This window comes from Sorex araneus, chromosome 5 (assembly GCF_027595985.1).
Source record: "Sorex araneus isolate mSorAra2 chromosome 5, mSorAra2.pri, whole genome shotgun sequence".
NCBI classification, from domain to species: Eukaryota; Metazoa; Chordata; class Mammalia; order Eulipotyphla; family Soricidae; genus Sorex; species Sorex araneus.
Window position 1 is genome coordinate 140153872 of NC_073306.1, and position 16763 is coordinate 140170634.

At 63.0% G+C, this 16763-nt stretch overlaps 1 protein-coding gene across 3 annotated transcripts; it reads left to right on the forward strand.

Moving 5' to 3' along the window:
• Positions 1-1110: 1110 nt before the first annotated feature.
• Positions 1111-15336, forward strand: DNAJC5 (DnaJ heat shock protein family (Hsp40) member C5). 3 transcript variants are annotated; one of them, XR_008630230.1, is made up of 6 exons: positions 1111-1243; positions 12819-12935; positions 13372-13585; positions 13657-13828; positions 13921-13986; positions 14194-15336. XR_008630230.1 is itself a non-coding variant. In XM_055138903.1 (5 exons), exons 2-5 carry the CDS (start codon positions 12829-12831, stop codon positions 14295-14297), a joined length of 597 nt encoding a protein of 198 aa, XP_054994878.1. In that variant the 5' UTR covers positions 1111-1243; positions 12819-12828; the 3' UTR covers positions 14298-15336. The 3 variants fall into 3 exon arrangements, 2 of the variants coding, with proteins under 2 accessions (XP_054994878.1, XP_054994879.1); XM_055138903.1 differs by lacking the exon at positions 13921-13986; XM_055138904.1 differs by lacking the exon at positions 13921-13986 and having other exon boundaries at positions 1194-1287.
• Positions 15337-16763: the final 1427 nt, after the last annotated feature.

A 16763-nucleotide genomic window follows, 5' to 3' on the forward strand; every position in this document is an offset into this window, starting at 1 on the left:
TGGGGATTGAATACAGGTGCATAGGCACATGCAAAGCAAACACCTGAACCCTGGTTTCTGGTTGCATGTATAATAACCACTGTACTGTTCTCTGGTTTCCAGTTGTGTTTTTTTTTTTTCCTTTTCCTCAGAGGGGTCTTTGGGGCCACATCAGGGCTGTTGGTAGCTTATTCCTCAGGAGTGACCTCTGACGGTCTGGGGGTCTGTGTGGTACTGGAAAAATTGAACCAGGCGGTGGATGAGAGGCAAACCCCTTAACTGCCCTGTCAGCCCCCCACCTCCACCCTTCCAGGTCACTTGCCCGCTTCAGTCTGCCGCCTTCCTGATATAGTCTTACTGCCGATTGGTTCTCCTTGCTCTACCTTCTTGGTGCTCCGTTTTTATTAACTAGAGGCTGTACCTGGCATGGAGCCCGTGTGCTCTAGAACTTGAGCCATATCTGGATTTCAAGATACGTGTCTTTGAAGATCACAGCTGCTGACAGCGAACCTGTTTGCGTGGCTTCTCTGAGGGAGACCAGAGCCAGGCTCTTGTTAACGAGGGCGGAGGGGAGAGGGAGTTGGTTCTGCCCCTCACACGAATTTCCTGGTTTCCTGGTGGCTGGACATGGGAAGGGCGGGTGTGGAGGATGGGGACCAGCCTCCCGGGGAGCCGGTCTCCCGCTCTCGGAAAAGGTCAGCTATTGCTGATTTTCCCTCTTAAAGCCCTGGGGCCAGCCCAGCTGCTAAGCAAATCCCTTGAGCAAGCTGCTTCTACCGGCACCTGCTGGTGCACCTGGGAACCCCTGAGGCTCCGGTAGTCCGCCCCGCCCAGCCTCGCGGGCTCGCCCGAGGGAGGCCCCACCCTGTGGGCGGGCTCTCCGCCCTGCTGGGCCTCTCCCGGCTCCCGCTGCTCGCAGGGCCCCGCCCCGTGGGCGGGCTCTCCGCCCGGCTGGGCCTCTCCCGGCTCCCGCTTCTCGCGGGGCCCCGCCCCGTGGGCGGGCTCTTAGCCCGGCTGGGCCTCTCCCGGCTCCCGCTGCTCGCGAGGCCCCGCCCCGCGGGCGGGCGCTGGGCGCCGTGCACGCACGCGCGGAGTGCCGCACGCCGCAGCCCACGTCCTTCCGGGCGCGCGCGCGTGAGCGTCGTGCGTGCGCGCCCCCGCCGCCGCCGGTGCTGCTCCGCCGCCGCCGCCGCCGCCGCCGCCCGCCGCCCGCCGCCCGCCGCCACCGAAGAGCCGCCCGCGGAGCCGGCGGGGGGCGCCGCAGGTGAGGCGGGGCGCGGGCGCGCGGGCGCGCGGGCGGGCGCGCAGGTGAGGGGCGCGGGCGGAGACGGGCCTCGGGCCCGCAGTGGCCGGGCGGGCGGGCGGGGGCCGCGCGCGGGGACGTGGGCGCGGGACCCGCGGCGGCGCCCACGCGGGCCCGCCGGGGCCTGGCGCTCAGGCGCGGCTGCCCGGGCCTCCCCGCTGCGGCCCGGACCGGCCGGCCAGACCCGGAGCGGGGCCGTGGACGCGGGTTCCGTGTGCTGGGCCGCGGCCCGGCCGGAACCTGCAGCTTCGGGGAGGGGCGGGTCTGCGCCGGCCCCGCCGCCCCCGGCCCTGTCGACCCCCGGCCCCGCAGCTCCGCCGACCCCCGGCCCCGCAGCCCCGCTGACCCCGGCCCCGCTGACTCCCTGTCCCGCTGACCCCGACCCCGCGGCCCCGCTAACCCCCGTCCCGCTGACCCCGGCCCCGCGGCCTTGCTAACCCCCGTGCCGCTGACCCTGATCCCGGCCCCGCTGACCCCGCCCCCGCCGACCCCGGCCCCGCTGACCCCTGTCTCGCTGACCCCGACCCCGCCTGGCCAGCCCAGTGCCCCGCTGGGCGTCCCCTCCCCCCCTCCCCTCCTCCCCTCCCCCATGCCCACGTCTGCTCCTGGGCCTCGGGGTGTCCCCGACCTCAGCGGCGTGGCCCGTTCTGCAGTAACAGCACAAACGTCTTTCCGGGCAGAGTTGTCGGGAACCGTCGTTTCTAAGGAGTCTGATAGCGGTGTTGGGGTGCCCCGGCCTCGCTGGCCAGTACCTGGCCGGTACCCGAGTCCAATCCCGCGGGCTCCCGTCGGGCCCGCGGGCAGCGCTATGGCAGGCTGGGCCCACGTGCGAGGGCACAGCCCGGGTGTCGGGAAGGATCAGGAGGTGTCGGCTGAGTCATGGCCCAGTTCCTGCAGGCCAAGGCCAGCAGCACCCGAGGTGGGCCCAGGTGCCAGGGCTCGGCCTGCTGGCAGATGCAGGGCCAGGTGGTCCCCCAGCTCCTGGGAGCGACACCCCCAAGCATCACACAGGTTGGTGCCTCGGGGCATCCCTGGGTGTGGCCTCAGAACTCAGGAAGCAACAGAGCTGGGAGCAGAGAGCAGCAGAGCCGACTTGCCTTGCATGCTGCCAGCCCAGGTCCGCTCCGTGGCACACGCGTGGTCCCCAAGCCCTGCCCTGTGTGATCCCTGAGGGCAGAGCCGGGATGCGCCCTAAAACCAGAAGAAGAAAAGAGCTTAAGTAGTTCAAGTTGCCGCTTAATGTGATGGGGTGCAGAGAAAGCCCCAGACTGCCAAGTCCGTGTCCCCGCCCCAACACAGTGAGGACACTGCTTTCCACGTGGGTCACCTGGGTCAGGAGGAGACGGGCTCCCGGGGGTGGGGTCCCAGTGAGGGCAGCCCTGGCTGTCGCTGTGCCGTCTGCCACCAAGGCCAGCGCTCAGATAGCGGTTAAACTCTCTGTGTCTTATCTCCAGGGGTGACCTTCAACCCTTCACTGGACAGATTAAAGGATGGAGCTTCCTAAGGGCTTTAGCTCAGGTTTTCTGTCCCTGCCCTCTGGGTGACCTTTGGGTGGGAGGGCCCTCTCCGAAGGAGAAGGACCACTCTCCACTCCGCAGCAGCGTCCATCCTGGGCGGGGGCTACCCCTGGCAGTGCCACCTTTTTGTTGTGGCACTGAAGCCCCTTGTGCTGGGGGGAGAGTGCAGGGGTGGGGTTTCCCGAGCACTGCTGGGGGTGACCTGGAGCAAACTAAACAGGTCATCGTGTTTGGTGGAAACCTTTGCCGTCTGTGAGGTGCTGAGCCCTGCTGGAGCTGGGTGGACAGGAGGCGGTGACCCCGTAAAGGAAGAAAGCCCACCAGCCTCTTTTTTGGGGGTTGGTTTTCGAGCTACACTCTGCAGTGCTCAGGGGACCAGGGATGCCGGGGATGAACCCGAGTCGGCCACGTGCAAGGCACACGCCCTCCCTGTTGTCCTTTCACTCCACATCTTACGTGGTGATTGAGGCCCATCTCACTGGGGGTCCCTCTCAAGCTGGCACCGCCCTTTCAGCCCTTCTACACTGGTCAGGGGACTGGGGTCTGAGTAACTGGGTGACAGCCTGGAAGTCAGGGCTGAACTGCCCACGCTCTCCCCACCCTGGAGTGTTCAGTGGTGAAGTGGGACCTCAGTGGAATCAACAACCCCTGGCTGGACCACCCTCCCCATCAGATAACCCCTGTCCCCTCCCACCGCGTCCCCAGCACCCTGGCCTGGTCCTCTGGGTGCTGCTGCTGGTCGTCCAAACCCCACCCTGAAAAGAAAGGAGGCCCCCCTCTGCTGAAAGGTGGGCACGTGCCTGAGGAGTTGGGGTTTGGTTTTTGGGGCTCTTCCTGGCGGGCCCGGGCCAGGGCCTCGCCTCAGGAATGAGGGGTGTTGTGGAGGGCTTGCCATGTCTGGCTGGGCCTCCCCACACTACTCTTCTCTTCTGTTGGGCGAAGCAAGTGCCGGTTTTCAGCTGAAGTGGCCCATGGGGCTTTTCTTTACTGAAGCCCGGCGGGAGTTTCTGGGAGGTCGTCAGGGGGACTGAGCCCCTTTGCTCTGGCCTAAGGGTGTGGTCCCTGTGGCCTGGTGCCCTTTTTATCTGCCTAAGATTCCACTGTCTTTTAAAATTAGACTCTTTCTGTTTTTGTTTTTGGATGCACCAACAACGCACAGGAGTTTCTCCTCGCTCTGTGCTCAGGGATCAGTCTGGTGGGCTCAGAGGAGCAAAGTTGGGTCGGCCGCATGCAAGGCAATGGGGTTTGACACGTTCTAGATTACTGCCCAGCTGCTGCGGGACGTTAGTATCCTACAGACTGGTTTTCATCCCAGTTGTAGTATTGCTGGCCTTTTTAAAAATTATTTTTATACTTTTTATTTTCATAAAGTAGTTCACAATAGTTCATTACAGGTAATATTCAAACGCCCACCCCACCAGCGAGCATCTTTCCACCACAATAAGAGGGGAGTGTGTGAAGGTTGTGTTTCATTCCGGGGCCATTTAAGCCCGAATACAAAAGAATAAGTAAGTATATTAAAACCACACAAATGTGTGCTAGTTTAGGGACATCAGTGGGCTAGAGTATAAGAGGTCGTGCGGCCGCAGGTGAGTTCGCGCACTCCAGGAAATACTTCATCACTCTCTTCTGGGAGTTTTAGTTTAGTTTCTGGATCTTGACTGTTGATGGGATTACATGACGCCAGGGCAGTTTGTGGGTGTGACTGCCACGCTACTGGTGGAAAACTGGGGAGCTGGGGGGAGGAGGCCCAGTCTCGATCCGAGCAGGCTTCTCGATCCGAGCGGGTCCCGCATACCTGGGTTTCCCTGTTGTGTTGCTGGCCTTTAAACTCAGGATTTGGGGGTAGTGGGGAGCACGGCAGGTAAGACGCTCGCCTTGCATGCAGCCGGCCTTGGGTCAGTCCTCAGCACCACATGTGGTCCCCTGAGCGCTGCTGGGTGTGGCCCGAAGATAAAATATTGGGGGGCCCAGAGTCCCTCTGTTTCCTGAAGCCTGTTTCATATTGACCTGACGTCTGTGTCCGGCCCAGTGGCACTGCTGTGTGTCCTTGTGTTCTGAGACTTGTCTTGGCTCATGTTAACTTCATGTGGTTCTGTGCCACCTTGTGGCCCAGTGTCATGGGTATTATTTTTTTTAACTTTTGGGGCCACACCAGATAAGCCCTGCAGTGGGACCACATGGAGTGCCAGGAGTCGAACCCTGGTCAGCCACAAGCAAGGCAAGCACTGTGCCTGCATCAGTCACGCTGGCCCCTTGATCCAGTTTAACTTTCACTATGTCAGTCATCCTGTTGCTCATCGATTTGCTCGAGCGGGCACCAATAATGTCTCCATTGTGAGACTTGATGACTGTTTTTGGCATATCGAATACGCCACGGGTGGCTTGCCAGGCTCTGTCTTGTGGCAAGATACTCTCGGTGGCTTGCTGGACTCTCCAAGAGGGCGGAGGAATCGAACCCGGGTCTGCCGCGTGCGAGGCAAACGCCCTACTCGCTGTGCTTTCACTCCAGTGCAACATTGAGGTAAAATGAAAAAATGTACAATTCGAGGACTTTTCTGTGAAGCTTGCCGCCCGCCCTCACTCCCTTCCTCTGTGGTGTCGGGGGTCAAACCCAGGACCTCACACATGCAAGTTTTCTTATAAAGTATGTTTTTTACAAGCACAGTTACCCATGTTTGAAGCAGTTTATTTTCTTGTGAAATTTACAAGGCTCTGGAAGTTCTTTCACTCAAAAACCCTTCTGGGTTGGAAGGACGTTTGCCACGCACATGGCCTGCCCAGGGTCAGTCCCTACAGCTGTCAGCAGGGGTCCCTGGACACAGCCAGGTGTGGCCCCCCGATAAAGGAGTTGGGGCATTGGAGGGTTTGCAGTCCCTCTGCGAAGACTCCTCGGACCCAGCTGGCCACCGTACTGTGCCTGGAGATGGCCACACTGCAGGTAGCTCTGCTAGAAGCCAGCGGGGGAGCCCGTGCAGGGGAGCCCCGTCTGTCCCCGTGTGGAAGGGCCTCCTCCATCTGTCTAGCACATGCCTGTGACCGCCCCACATGGCCTCCCGGGGCGCCACTTCACCTTGGTCCCCTGTCCTGTGGCCTCCTTCCGGGCCTCAGTGTGATGTGACGGCCGCCTGCTCGAGCTCCCGTCTGTGTCCCTGAGGAGGGGCGCTCGGATGCGCCCTGCAGTCTGTCCGGTTGGCCCTTGGCGCCACCTCGTCCTCGGCCACAGGGCTTGGCCTGGTGGGAGTGTGCACGCCTCCTGGGCCCTCTGCATCGAAACTGGGGCTCTGTGCCAAGGGGTCCTGCCCGGAGAGGCCACTGGCCTTGTCTGGGACCCTCGTGTGACGACAGGAAGTCACCAGGGCGCAGTCTGGACCCCTAGTGCTGGCGTCCACCCCCTGGTGCCCAGGGCTTCCTCCTGGCTCTGCTGGAGATGGGGCCTGGGTCAGCAGCGCACAGAGGCGGGCCCCTTAGCCGCTGGCCATCGCTTGGCCCTGTAACCAGGGGCCAGGGAGACTGTGCAGAGGTAGCGCACACCCCTGTGCACACCCTTTGGCACGGCAGACCCTGGCTCAGTGTCCAGGACTCCCAGGAGTGCCCTGGGGTGCCGGGCCAGAAGTAAGCCCTGAGCATTGCCAGGTGTGGCTTGAAAACCAAAGAAAATAGGAACAATATTGGAAAAGTAGCCCCTCGTCCAGAGAAGGCCTGGAGGCATCAGCGTGTGCAGGGGCAGAGGCCCTGCGGCCCTAGCCCTGTGCCAGCCGGGGGGGGGCCCCCCCCCGTGTGCTTACTCCCCCTGTGGCCCTGGGTCCCAGGAGCTGCTCCCGCCTGTCCAGAGGCCCCCCAGCCTCTCTCCCCTAAGGGTCCTGACAGTGCTCGGGGTCTTGGCCCTCCACCCCAGCTTCCGTGGTCTCCCTCAGGCCCCTTCTGCAGAGAGCTGGTCCCTGGGATTTCACACCCTCAGGTCTGAGGGGATTTGGGGCCAGAGCAACAGAGTGGGGCGGGCGCTGGCCTGGCACATGGCCGCCTGCTTCCTCCCCGGGCTCCCCTTGGTCTCCTGAGCACCACCGTGTAACATAAAAGCAGAGATTTCAGGGGCAGTGAGGGCTCAGTGCTCGTGCCACGCGCTCTGTTGTTTGGTGTGGCCCTAGAGACCCCAGAACTGCTGGGGGTCCTGCAGGAGCCACTGTCCCTGTGGGCGGAGAATCGCATGGAAGCCCCCTCCGGAAAGAGAGCTTCCCACTTGCCCCATTTACGCTGGTGGGGCGTTTTCGTATAATGACCCACAGGCCTGTTTTCACTGGGACTCCTGTGGTCCCATCCGCAGCTGCATGCAGTGAGGGTCGCGACCCACAGCAGCAGCTGGACTGGGCTGCCCCCAGCCCTGCCTCTCCAGCTGCGCCCAGAGGTCTGGCCCGAGCAGCAGAACCTTCCGGACCTCGGGAACTCCTGGGTCATCACAGAGTGCTTGAAGGCACCTCCAAGGGCTCAGAGATGCATTTCCCAGCTGGCCCTGCCTCTGGGGGCCACCGTGGAGAAGCAAGGTCAGAGGAGGAGAAACTCGGAAGGAGCATGTGGGGGTCTCACATGCTGTCCCCGATGCTGAGGCCGGGCCGGGGGTCCCCACAGAGGCTGGTTCTTGCCCAGGGACCCGAGACTGCTGGTCACTGCTCCTGCCGTGTCCCCATGGGTTGGGGGGAGCAGCGAGCCTCAGATATGCCCCCAGAGACTCGAGGGGTGGGTGCATGGCCAGCCCACCCTGTGGCCTCTGTGGGAGCCGTGTTCTGCGTGTGCCCTTGGGCTGGGCTTCCCACGGGGGCTGCACCTGCCTCTTGGGGTTGCTTCCTGCTTGTTCTCCTTTTGGAAGGTGTTTCTGGGGTGTGGGCATGAGTGGCCACTCGGAGCGGTGCTCAGCGTCCTCCCCGCTTCCTCAGGCCCAGGACGCTTCATGCCCACACGGCAGGGTTCGGGGGACTCTGCCTGTTCACTTTCCCACCGGGCGGGGCTGCTCCTATAGGTGCTGGGCGTCGTGTGGGGGGCCTGGTCTGGGCTGAGCGCAGCGTGGAGGTGTGGCTGCGCCACCTCACCTGCTGCCAGGTGGGGTCGCTTCTGCCAGCGGGTCTGTGGGCCTGTGGTGCAGCCTCCTGTAGGTCCGCTTGATGGTTCTCATCTGGTCGCCGTGTTGAGTCCCTTCCCTCTGCTCTGGGATGCTTCCCCCCGAGCGAGCTGGCATCCCCACCGAGGGGCTGCCCGGCACAGTTCGAGGGTGGAGTGCCTCCGAGTCCTCCGTCTGCACGAGGAGCTGGGCTGGCCGGGTCCAGCAGTCGGGATGAGCTGGTGCTGGGACACTGCCCCCTGCGCCCCTGGGCGCCTGCTGCCCACTGTGCCTGACACGGTGGTGGCACCTCGGGGTGTTCTGGGCGCATGCTGGGGCAGAGCCAGCCTTTCTGCAGGCTGTAAGCTGGCCCTGCAAGCTGGCCCTCTACCACTGACCGTGCCCGGCCTGGCACTGCCCAGCCTGAAAAAAGGGAAACTGCCTGGTGTTGAGAGAAGCCAGGGCGATCCCCACCGGGCAAACACAGGAAGCGCCAGTGTTAGAATTTTCTAGTTTTTAAGTTTCAGAGTAGAATCAGGGCTCCTGCCTCTAGGCGTAGAGACCTGTGTGCTTCTGTGTATCAGACGGCCCGTGTGAAATTTGTTTTGTTTTTGGGGCATAGCCCAGGGTCCTCCTGCTGCGCTCAGAGCCTGCTCTGGGCCTCACAGGAAACTGGCTCCAGTCTGGACGTGGGTCTCAGAAATACCTTTGCGGGGGCCGGAGCAGTTGCACAGCGGGTCGGGTGTTTGCCTTGCACACGGCTGACCCGAGTTCAGTCTCCCGAATCTCACGTGGTCTCCCGAGCACTGTTGGGAGTAACCCCTGGACACTGCCGGGGTGACCCAAAAAGACAAAAAAGGAAATACCTTTGGCACGCTTCAGAACCAGGTAGAAGGCTGTCTGCGGGGCAGCTGGGGCAGCTGGCTGGGGACGAGGGCTTTGTCTTTGAGGCTGTCACACCACGAAGGCTGGGGGCGTGGGTGGGCGAGGAGAGCTGTGGGCTGCAGCCTCCTGGTGTCCTGAGAGTGTGTCTGTTCTGTTTGGTTTGGGCCCCACCCAGCTGTGCTCGGGGCTGACCCTGGCGGGGCTGAGGCCTGTGGAAGCCGTGGCCCTCCGCGCACTGGACACGTGTGTGCCGTCTCAGGCTGCTGAGGTCATCTTTGTCGTTTCTTCTTTTGGTTTTGGGCCGTATCTGACAATACTCAGGGGCCACTCCTGGTGGTCCCGAGATCGAACCTGGGTCGGCCACACGTCTGGCAGGTGGCCTCCCTGCCGTGCCGGACCCCGAGGTCATCTTCAACCTGGGTTTCTTCTGTTCCCTGGCGTGGGCTGTTTAGAGAAGAGTGAAACAGTGTTGAGATGCTAAAACCTGTGGTGGAGGGACGGCACAGTGGGTAGAGTGCTCTCCTCGTGCCAGCTGGCGCTCTGTAGGGCCCTCACCCTGCGGGAGTAAGCCCTGAGCACAGCGGAGTTGGGCCCAAGGTAGAGTCCAGGGTCAGCCAGTGCGATGACTCCGGGGCAGCGCCGGGCAGCCCTCCCAGGCTGGCTGAGCCTCTCGTCCGCCCGCCCACCGGGCTCCGTGGGTTTCTCCGTGACTCTTGGCTAATTTGCGGTGCTCCTTACGGACTGTCAGTGCTGTGCACGGGGAGGTGACTCAGAGCCTCGAGGGGGGGGTGGGCGGTCTCTGCGCGGGAGGCAGGTGGTGTGGGTGGGACCCAGGCGCCTTCCAGCAGTCCAGGGACCCCGGAAGGCATCAGAGGTCGCAGCCCAGGACAGTACTCTGTGAGGCTGGGCTGGCCACAGCTCTGTGGCCTCTCCCTGCCCGCGTGCCAGAGCCAGGAGCAGCGTTGGAGACAGGGTCTGCGGGTGTCCACCCTGAAGTCCTTCCTGCTCGTGAGGAAGCAGTGAGGAGGGGCCTGGCCCTGCCGTAGCATCAGGGAGAACAGGGATGGGTTCTTGGGCCACACGGCTGCACTTCAGTCTCCCTGGGAGGCGAGGCCTGACTTCAGGTGGGCCGGATCGCTGCTGCGGAGGCTGACTCCGGCTCCGTTCGCTGATCCTCCATCTAGACCCTTGGCTGACAGCGGCCCAGATGGTCCTGTGCGAACATAAGGACGTTCGAGCTGAAAAAAGCCCCTGGGATACGGCCCCCCTTCCCCCATCCCGGGCTCCCACTGTCCACAGGCTGCTCCACAAGGACTGGGACCCGAACGTCCCCTCCCTCAAAGAAGGGGGGCAGGGGCTCTAAGGGCTGGCTCTGCTGTGGGTGGCCCCGCTCAGTCCTGGGCACCTCCTGGCTCCTGAGCACTGTGACAAAAGAAGCCCAAGGCTCACTGGGAAGTGCCTGCTCTGCTGCTCGTTTCACTGGAAGGTGCTGAGGGCGGGGCCTCCTGTTGGGAAGCAGGTGGGAGCCCACCGGCAGACATCACAGCGTGCACGTGGCAGATTTCCTTGTGGTGGTGGTAAAATTTGACCTCCAGGCGCAGGGAGTGTCTGTGGCGGATCCTCGTCCAAAGTGCAGACGCCGCAGGGAATCCCCTTCTGCTCAGTGAAGCAGCTGCTCTTCAAGCCTTGAGTATCAGTCTGCTCGTGTGAGCAGACTGAGTGCTCACTGCGGAGTTCCCTGCGAGGGGCTGGAGGCCAGCTACCTGGCGACCGGCCGGAGACATAGGACACGGCGGGAAGACACTTGCTGTGCACACAGGGCCCACCTGGCACCCTGAGGACTAGGATGGCCTAATCCTTCCCCAGAGAAAAAATCAAGAGGGATTTTCCAGGGGCCTGGTGGGCGGAGGCTGTGCTCTCCAGCACCATGACCCAAGCATGCAAGCATGTGTGAGCACAAGTGAGTGCATGTGAGCGTGTGTGTGAGCACGGCTGCGTGGCAACAGGCCATCCATCATGTCCCTTACCTCCTGTCAGCTCAGTGTACTTGCCTCTCAGTGCCGTCCCCGCCCTGATACCGAGCCCGAGTCCAGGGCAGGAGGTGAGGGTCAGGCTCTGCTGTCCACAGGTGCCTCCTTGTGACACCCTGGGGTGGCGCGGGTGCAGGGACCGTGTTTCCTCAGTGGGCTTCTGGTCTCTGAATTCTACAGAATCTGGTCCTTGGCCCCTAGGGCACTTCCTGTTCACCTCTCCAGGCTTGGCTGCCTCTCCCCAGGACGTGTGGGCCCCGTCACGAGCACGGCGTTCCTGGACGGCCGCAGCCCCTCCACCTTGGAGGGTGCCCAGAGTGAGAGACTGCTGTCCGCGTGTTTATTCACAGACCAAGTTACAAGCCGCATGGGCACGAGCAGTCCAGGGCCCGTGACAGGCCTCCCCCAGCCGTGCCCCGGCTCTCGCACCCTAGTGGGGCCCCTGGCCTGCCCGTGTGCTGCAGCTGTGGGGACACGTGGAGGCTGCGCGTGCACCGGGGCTGGTTCTCAGGCTTGAGGGGCTGAGAATCTGGTCTGGGCCTCTGGCCGGCTCATGCTGGTCACTCGAGGCTTCAGGGAGCTCAGGACTGAGCTTTGAGAAGCAGTGGTTTCCTATGTGATTGTCAAAAAAACTAAAAATGAAGAGTACTGGAGCTAGTCCATCGAACCCAGATTCAGTCCCAGCACCCCGTGGGGTCCCCGGAGTCCCTCCAGAGTGAAGCCTGAATACAGAGCCACGAGTCACCCCTGAGCACTGCTAGGTGTGGCACCGCCAGCCAGCCTGCAGTGGTGCACGTCTGGGCTGTGCTGTGCTGCGTCTCTGCCTGTCAGCCCGGCTGGCTGTGGCTGCTGGGGTCTGTCCCACCGTGAGTGGTCTCCAGCCTGCAGCTTTGTTAGGTGTTTCATGGCCCCGTCTGCCAGCTGTGGCCGGGGTGCACCCAGCCTCAGGAGCCTCACACCCTCTCCTCCCCATGCCGGGGAGAGAAGTCCAAGTCCCACAAGTGGGAACAAGGGTCCGATGTGGAGCCCAGCAGCCGTTTATTCCCCGGAGACCTCACTTGCGGGTGCAGCAGCTCTGGCTGTGGTTTGGAGTCGGGACCCTGAAACCACTGTGAACATACTGTGATTTGGTAAAGGTCTGTCGGGCCAGATGGTGCAGAGGGATCAAGGCAATGGCCTGGCCTGGTTCCACCCCAGCACCGCCCTGGGTCCCGAGCACTGTGGCGGGGAGCTGGGCTGCACACGCAGCTGACGACAGCTCGGCTTAGGATCGGGCAGCTCAGCTCTGTCCGTGGGCTCAGCATCACAACACTGAGTCCAGAGCCCCACCGTGGCCCACCTGCCTCCACATCTTTTATTTCCCTTGGAAATGTTTCATTTCCTTTGTAAAAATTTGGTCTGTCTTGTGAAATAGGCTCCTCAATAATTTCATGTCTTTGTAAATGAAAGTCTCAGATGATAGTTACCTGCTTGCACTTGGAAATGCAGTTGATATTAAGTAACAGGATATCGTGGTTAGAGGGCACTACCTCTGTCCATGCAAGGGCAGGGCCCTCTCGCATGCGGTTGGGACCAGATGGGATGCTGGCGATTCCAAGGCAGCCGTGCTACCCCCTGGGGTGTTTCTCCAACCCCCCACCCACCTTGCATTTTGGGGGGGACTTGGGGGGATTTGGGCCACACCTGTTGGCGCTCAGGGGGGTTACTCTTGACCCTGCACTTAAGAGTCACTCCTGGCGGTGCCTAGGGGACCATAATAGTCACCTGCTTGGGGTGCTGGGGGTGGGTCCAGGTCAGCCGCTTCAGAGCAAGCGTCCTCCCTGCTGTACTCTCTCCAGCCCTACTTGGGGCTTTTAGCTGAAGGTTTTCACTGAGGTCTTGCTCTTGGGTCACTGAACATCCCTGGGCATGAGGGTGGGGCTGGAGCGTGCTGGCGGTGCTGGCTCGCTGGGGACAGGCTTGTGGGTGGAGCCGTCAGCTCCTGTCCCTCTCCTATGCGTCCACGCCTGCAGCTGACCTACCATGGCCGACCAGAGACAGCGCTCACTGTCCACCTCCGGGGAGTCTCTGTACCATGTGCTCGGACTCGACAAGAACGCCACTTCAGACGACATTAAAAAGTCCTATCGGTAAGAAGGTGACTCCTTGGGGCCTGCTCTCCTGCAGGTGGGAGGTGGAGGAGCACTGGGCCACAGTACTCTCGTACCGGCCTGTCTCTGGAACTGTGCCGAGACCTCGGGCCCTCCCACCAAGAAAATACAGCTGTCACAGTCATGTTCTCTTGGCAGAATGATTTAAAGTGATGCTTTGTGAAGGACGCGGTGGTAGGGCCCAGAGAGCCCCGGGGGCCGGGTACTGGGCTCAGTGAGACTGCCCTGGCTTCTCCACCTCACCCGGCTTGCAGGCATCTGGGTGTCCAGTACTCCGGGTGACCGTCCTCCCGCACTGCGCAGTCAGCCCTCCAGGCACTAGGGCCCCCTGGGGACAGCCCGCGGTGCCCACCATGGTGGTGCGCAGAGGCCAGGCAGGGGCAGCACCACACCCAGACGTGCTTTTGTTCCGCAGGAAACTTGCCTTGAAATACCACCCTGACAAGAACCCCGATAACCCCGAGGCCGCAGACAAGTTCAAGGAGATCAACAACGCCCACGCCATCCTGACGGACGCCACCAAGAGGAACATCTACGACAAATACGGCTCGCTGGGGCTCTACGTGGCCGAGCAGTTCGGGGAGGAGAACGTCAACACCTACTTCGTGCTCTCCAGCTGGTGGGCCAAGGTAAGGTGCTGGCCCCTGCCCGCCCCTGCCCGGCCCTGCCCGGCCAGCCCGGCTGACTCCTGTCCCCGCAGGCCCTGTTCGTCGTCTGCGGGCTGTTCACGTGCTGCTACTGCTGCTGCTGCCTCTGCTGCTGCTTCAACTGCTGCTGCGGCAAGTGCAAGCCGCGGGCGCCCGAGGGCGAGGAGACCGAGTTCTACGTGTCCCCCGAGGACCTGGAGGCGCAGCTGCAGTCCGACGAGCGGGGTGAGCAGCAGTCCCGGGGCCCAGAGTGAGCCCAGAGCGAGCGTGGGGGGCGCTGAGCGGGCCCTGAGCGTGTCCACCCTCTTGTCAAACAGGAGGGCACTGACTGTGCGGGCGTGTTTGTGGTGGCAGCTGGGACTGTGTGTGAACTGGACCTGGAGGTAAAGCGGATGCTGAGGGCCCGCGGGGGGGCCCGGGCTGGCAGCCACTGCTGGGCGAGGCCCGCCCTGGGCCTCTCCTTCCCACACACGTCCTGAGACCTCGGCCCCCAGCAGCCTGGCCCCGTGGCCACGTGCCGCCCACGAGGACCGTGGTGTGAGCTGCAGCCGCTGTCCTCACATGACCTGTGTCATGTGCTTCCTTTTCAGAGGCCACAGACACGCCCATCGTCATCCAGCCAGCCTCTGCCACAGAGACCACCCAGCTCACGGCTGACTCCCACCCCAGCTACCACACCGACGGTTTTAACTAAGTCCAGAGAAGCCGTGACGAGCAATGGTCAGCGCCCGGCCACGGCCACCTTAGAATCATGAACTGTAGTCCCGCCTCTGGGCCTCCCACCCGTCCATCCCGACAGTCCAGTCGAGTGCGTAGCATGCGGTGTTGAAAGCTCCCGCTGCGGCCTCCTCTCCTCCCCTGAGTAGCATGTCTGGGTCCGTCCCTGTGTCTGTGGACTTGTCGCAGCCTGACCGTGGGCACCGGACTGTGGAGCTGCCAAGTGGGTGTGGTCAGCTGGTGCCTGTCTTCCCCGTGCTCGTGGACTGGAGTCGTGGGTCTGGTCCACGCTCTGCCATCCTGTGGACTCTGTCCTCGGGGCAGTCGACCTGGGCAGGGATGGGCTTCGATGGTGATTCTTCGTGAGAGCTGTCGGTGGTGTTCTCCCGTCCCCTCTGTCTCTCGGACTCGCCCCAGGCCATCTGGGCGGGTGGGCAGAGGGTCATTCCGAGCTGAGGCTACCCTCCCCCGCCCACTCGCCACTCGCCTCGCCTCTCGCCTCTGGCTGCGTCTCCACATTCCTGCCGCCTGCCCGCCTGTGCTGTCGCCCCGTCCTGCCCTCGAAGCCCACGCGTGGCGCAGGTCTGCGTGCTGTGAGCCGGTGCCTCACGGCCCTTGGCTCTCCCCGGCCCTGCCTGCCGCCTGCTCCCCTCCCGGCAGGCCCTGCAGAGTCCTGGAGAAGGGTTCTGCCCTAGGGATTGGGACCTCTGCTCCATGCTGGACATCTGCTGGCCCTGCCTGCCCCCTGACTCAGCAGCTTCTCCCTGCATCTCTCTGCCACTGCACACATCCCCCACGAGACCCCCATGGCCCCGAGGGTTGCTCCCTGCAGAGCCAACGCCCCCTGCGGGGGCTGCAGTCACCAAAGGACTTGAGCGGTGAGGAGGCCAGAGTGGGCAATGTGGGGTCCGGGCGGGTGGGCATGTGGGGCCACGAGGGCAGGCTGCCGCTGGTCTGTGCCTCTTGTTTTGTCCTGTTCAATTTTGTTGATCATTAAAATTGTTGTGAGGACCTGAGGGAGGTAGTGCACTGTGACCCCGGGGGAGACCGTCGGGGGAGTCCGCCTCGGTGGGCGCCCTGCAGCAGGACCTCTCAGGCTCCGGCCGCGCCTCGCTGGTCTCTGCCCTTCCCCGTGGCCAGGCTCCAGCCCCTCTCGGCCTGGCCCTGCCTGCCGGCCTTCTCTGTCGATTCGGAAGCGGAACCTTCCGGTTTGGTTGGCCTCCCTGTCAGCCTCCTGTGGCCTCGGGCAGAAGCTTCCAGGTGGGGCCGTGGGTGGAAACGGGCTGTGGGTTCTCAGCGGACCTGGGGCTGCTGTGGCGCTGAGCTGGCCCTCGCCTTCGCAGACTGGACATTCCCTCCCGTGTGCTGTCCCTGCTCTCGGCCTTGCCAGGACCTTCTCACCTGACCCCTGGGGTCTTCTAGGGGGTCTCTGGAAGCATCTGGCCACCGCCCCGAATTGGGGCCTCGTGGGCCGCAGGGAGTGAGACCAAGTGGGGTGGGCACCTGCTGGCCAGGGGTTCTGATGGCCAGAGCTGGACCTCCTTGCCGTCCGTGCGTGCCATGGGGCCATGAGGGTGGCACGTGGGAACCCACCAGGCTTCCCTACATGCTCACGACTGACCAGCTTCACCAAGTTGTGAATCAGCCTGTGGACTTGGCAAAGGCCCTTCTGGCCCTCCCCACACTGGCAGCTGTGTGTGCGTGTGCGTGTGCGTGTGTTCATGTATCTGCCACACAGACAGCACCCTGAAAGGCCCCAGCCTTCTTGGTGAATCTGGTGGGGCATGAGCGGGCTGTTGGAAGCACCTCCAGGTGCCAAATCCGCCGTATTCCCAGAGGTAGATGGCAGCATGGTGCCAGAGAGGGCTGTCCCCAGCCTCAGGTGAGTCACCCTGTGACATCTGGGGGCACCCGGAAATCCTCGCCCCTTGGAAACCTGAGGACTGACTTACGTGTCCCGGCCCCGTGGTGGCTAAGCTGTGCCCTGCCTGGCCTGTGCTTGGACAGGCAGGTCCGTTGGTAAGGCCTGTGTCCCGAGCCATGGGAGGGGCTGCTTGCATCTGTGCTCGGGAGGCGAGTCTGGTCAGGGTGCCTGCTGCCCGGTCCAGGGTGCCCCATCTCTATCTCCCGTGTCTGAATGTTGACCGAACATAAACTTGCAAAATAAATGTTTTCACTGCACACCTACTGTCTCCCGTGTGAAGGAGCTCCCTGCTTCCTGCCCAGCCTGCATGCCCGTGCCCCAGAGCAGAGGGGCAGGGCGACCTTCGGGCACCCTACAGCGACCTGGGCAGGCCCCCTCCGTGCCCCCTTCTGGACCTGCCCATCTAGCAGCACCTCAGGTCACAGCCAGCATTGCCCAATTGGGCCAGGCCCTAGACTTGCTCCAGCTGTGTCCACTGTTGCCCAGGCTTGGGGGCACCCTGGCACTGCCACGCCTGGG

Coding starts and splice junctions, on each gene's coding strand:
- DNAJC5 (XM_055138903.1), top strand. CDS start 12,829: ATGGCCGACCAGAGACAGCGCTCACTGTCCACCTCCGGGGAGTCTCTG. Junction 13,586..13,656: donor TCTCCAGCTGGTGGGCCAAG/GTAAGGTGCTGG, acceptor CTGTCCCCGCAG/GCCCTGTTCGTCGTCTGCGG. Junction 13,829..14,193: donor GCTGCAGTCCGACGAGCGGG/GTGAGCAGCAGT, acceptor CTTCCTTTTCAG/AGGCCACAGACACGCCCATC.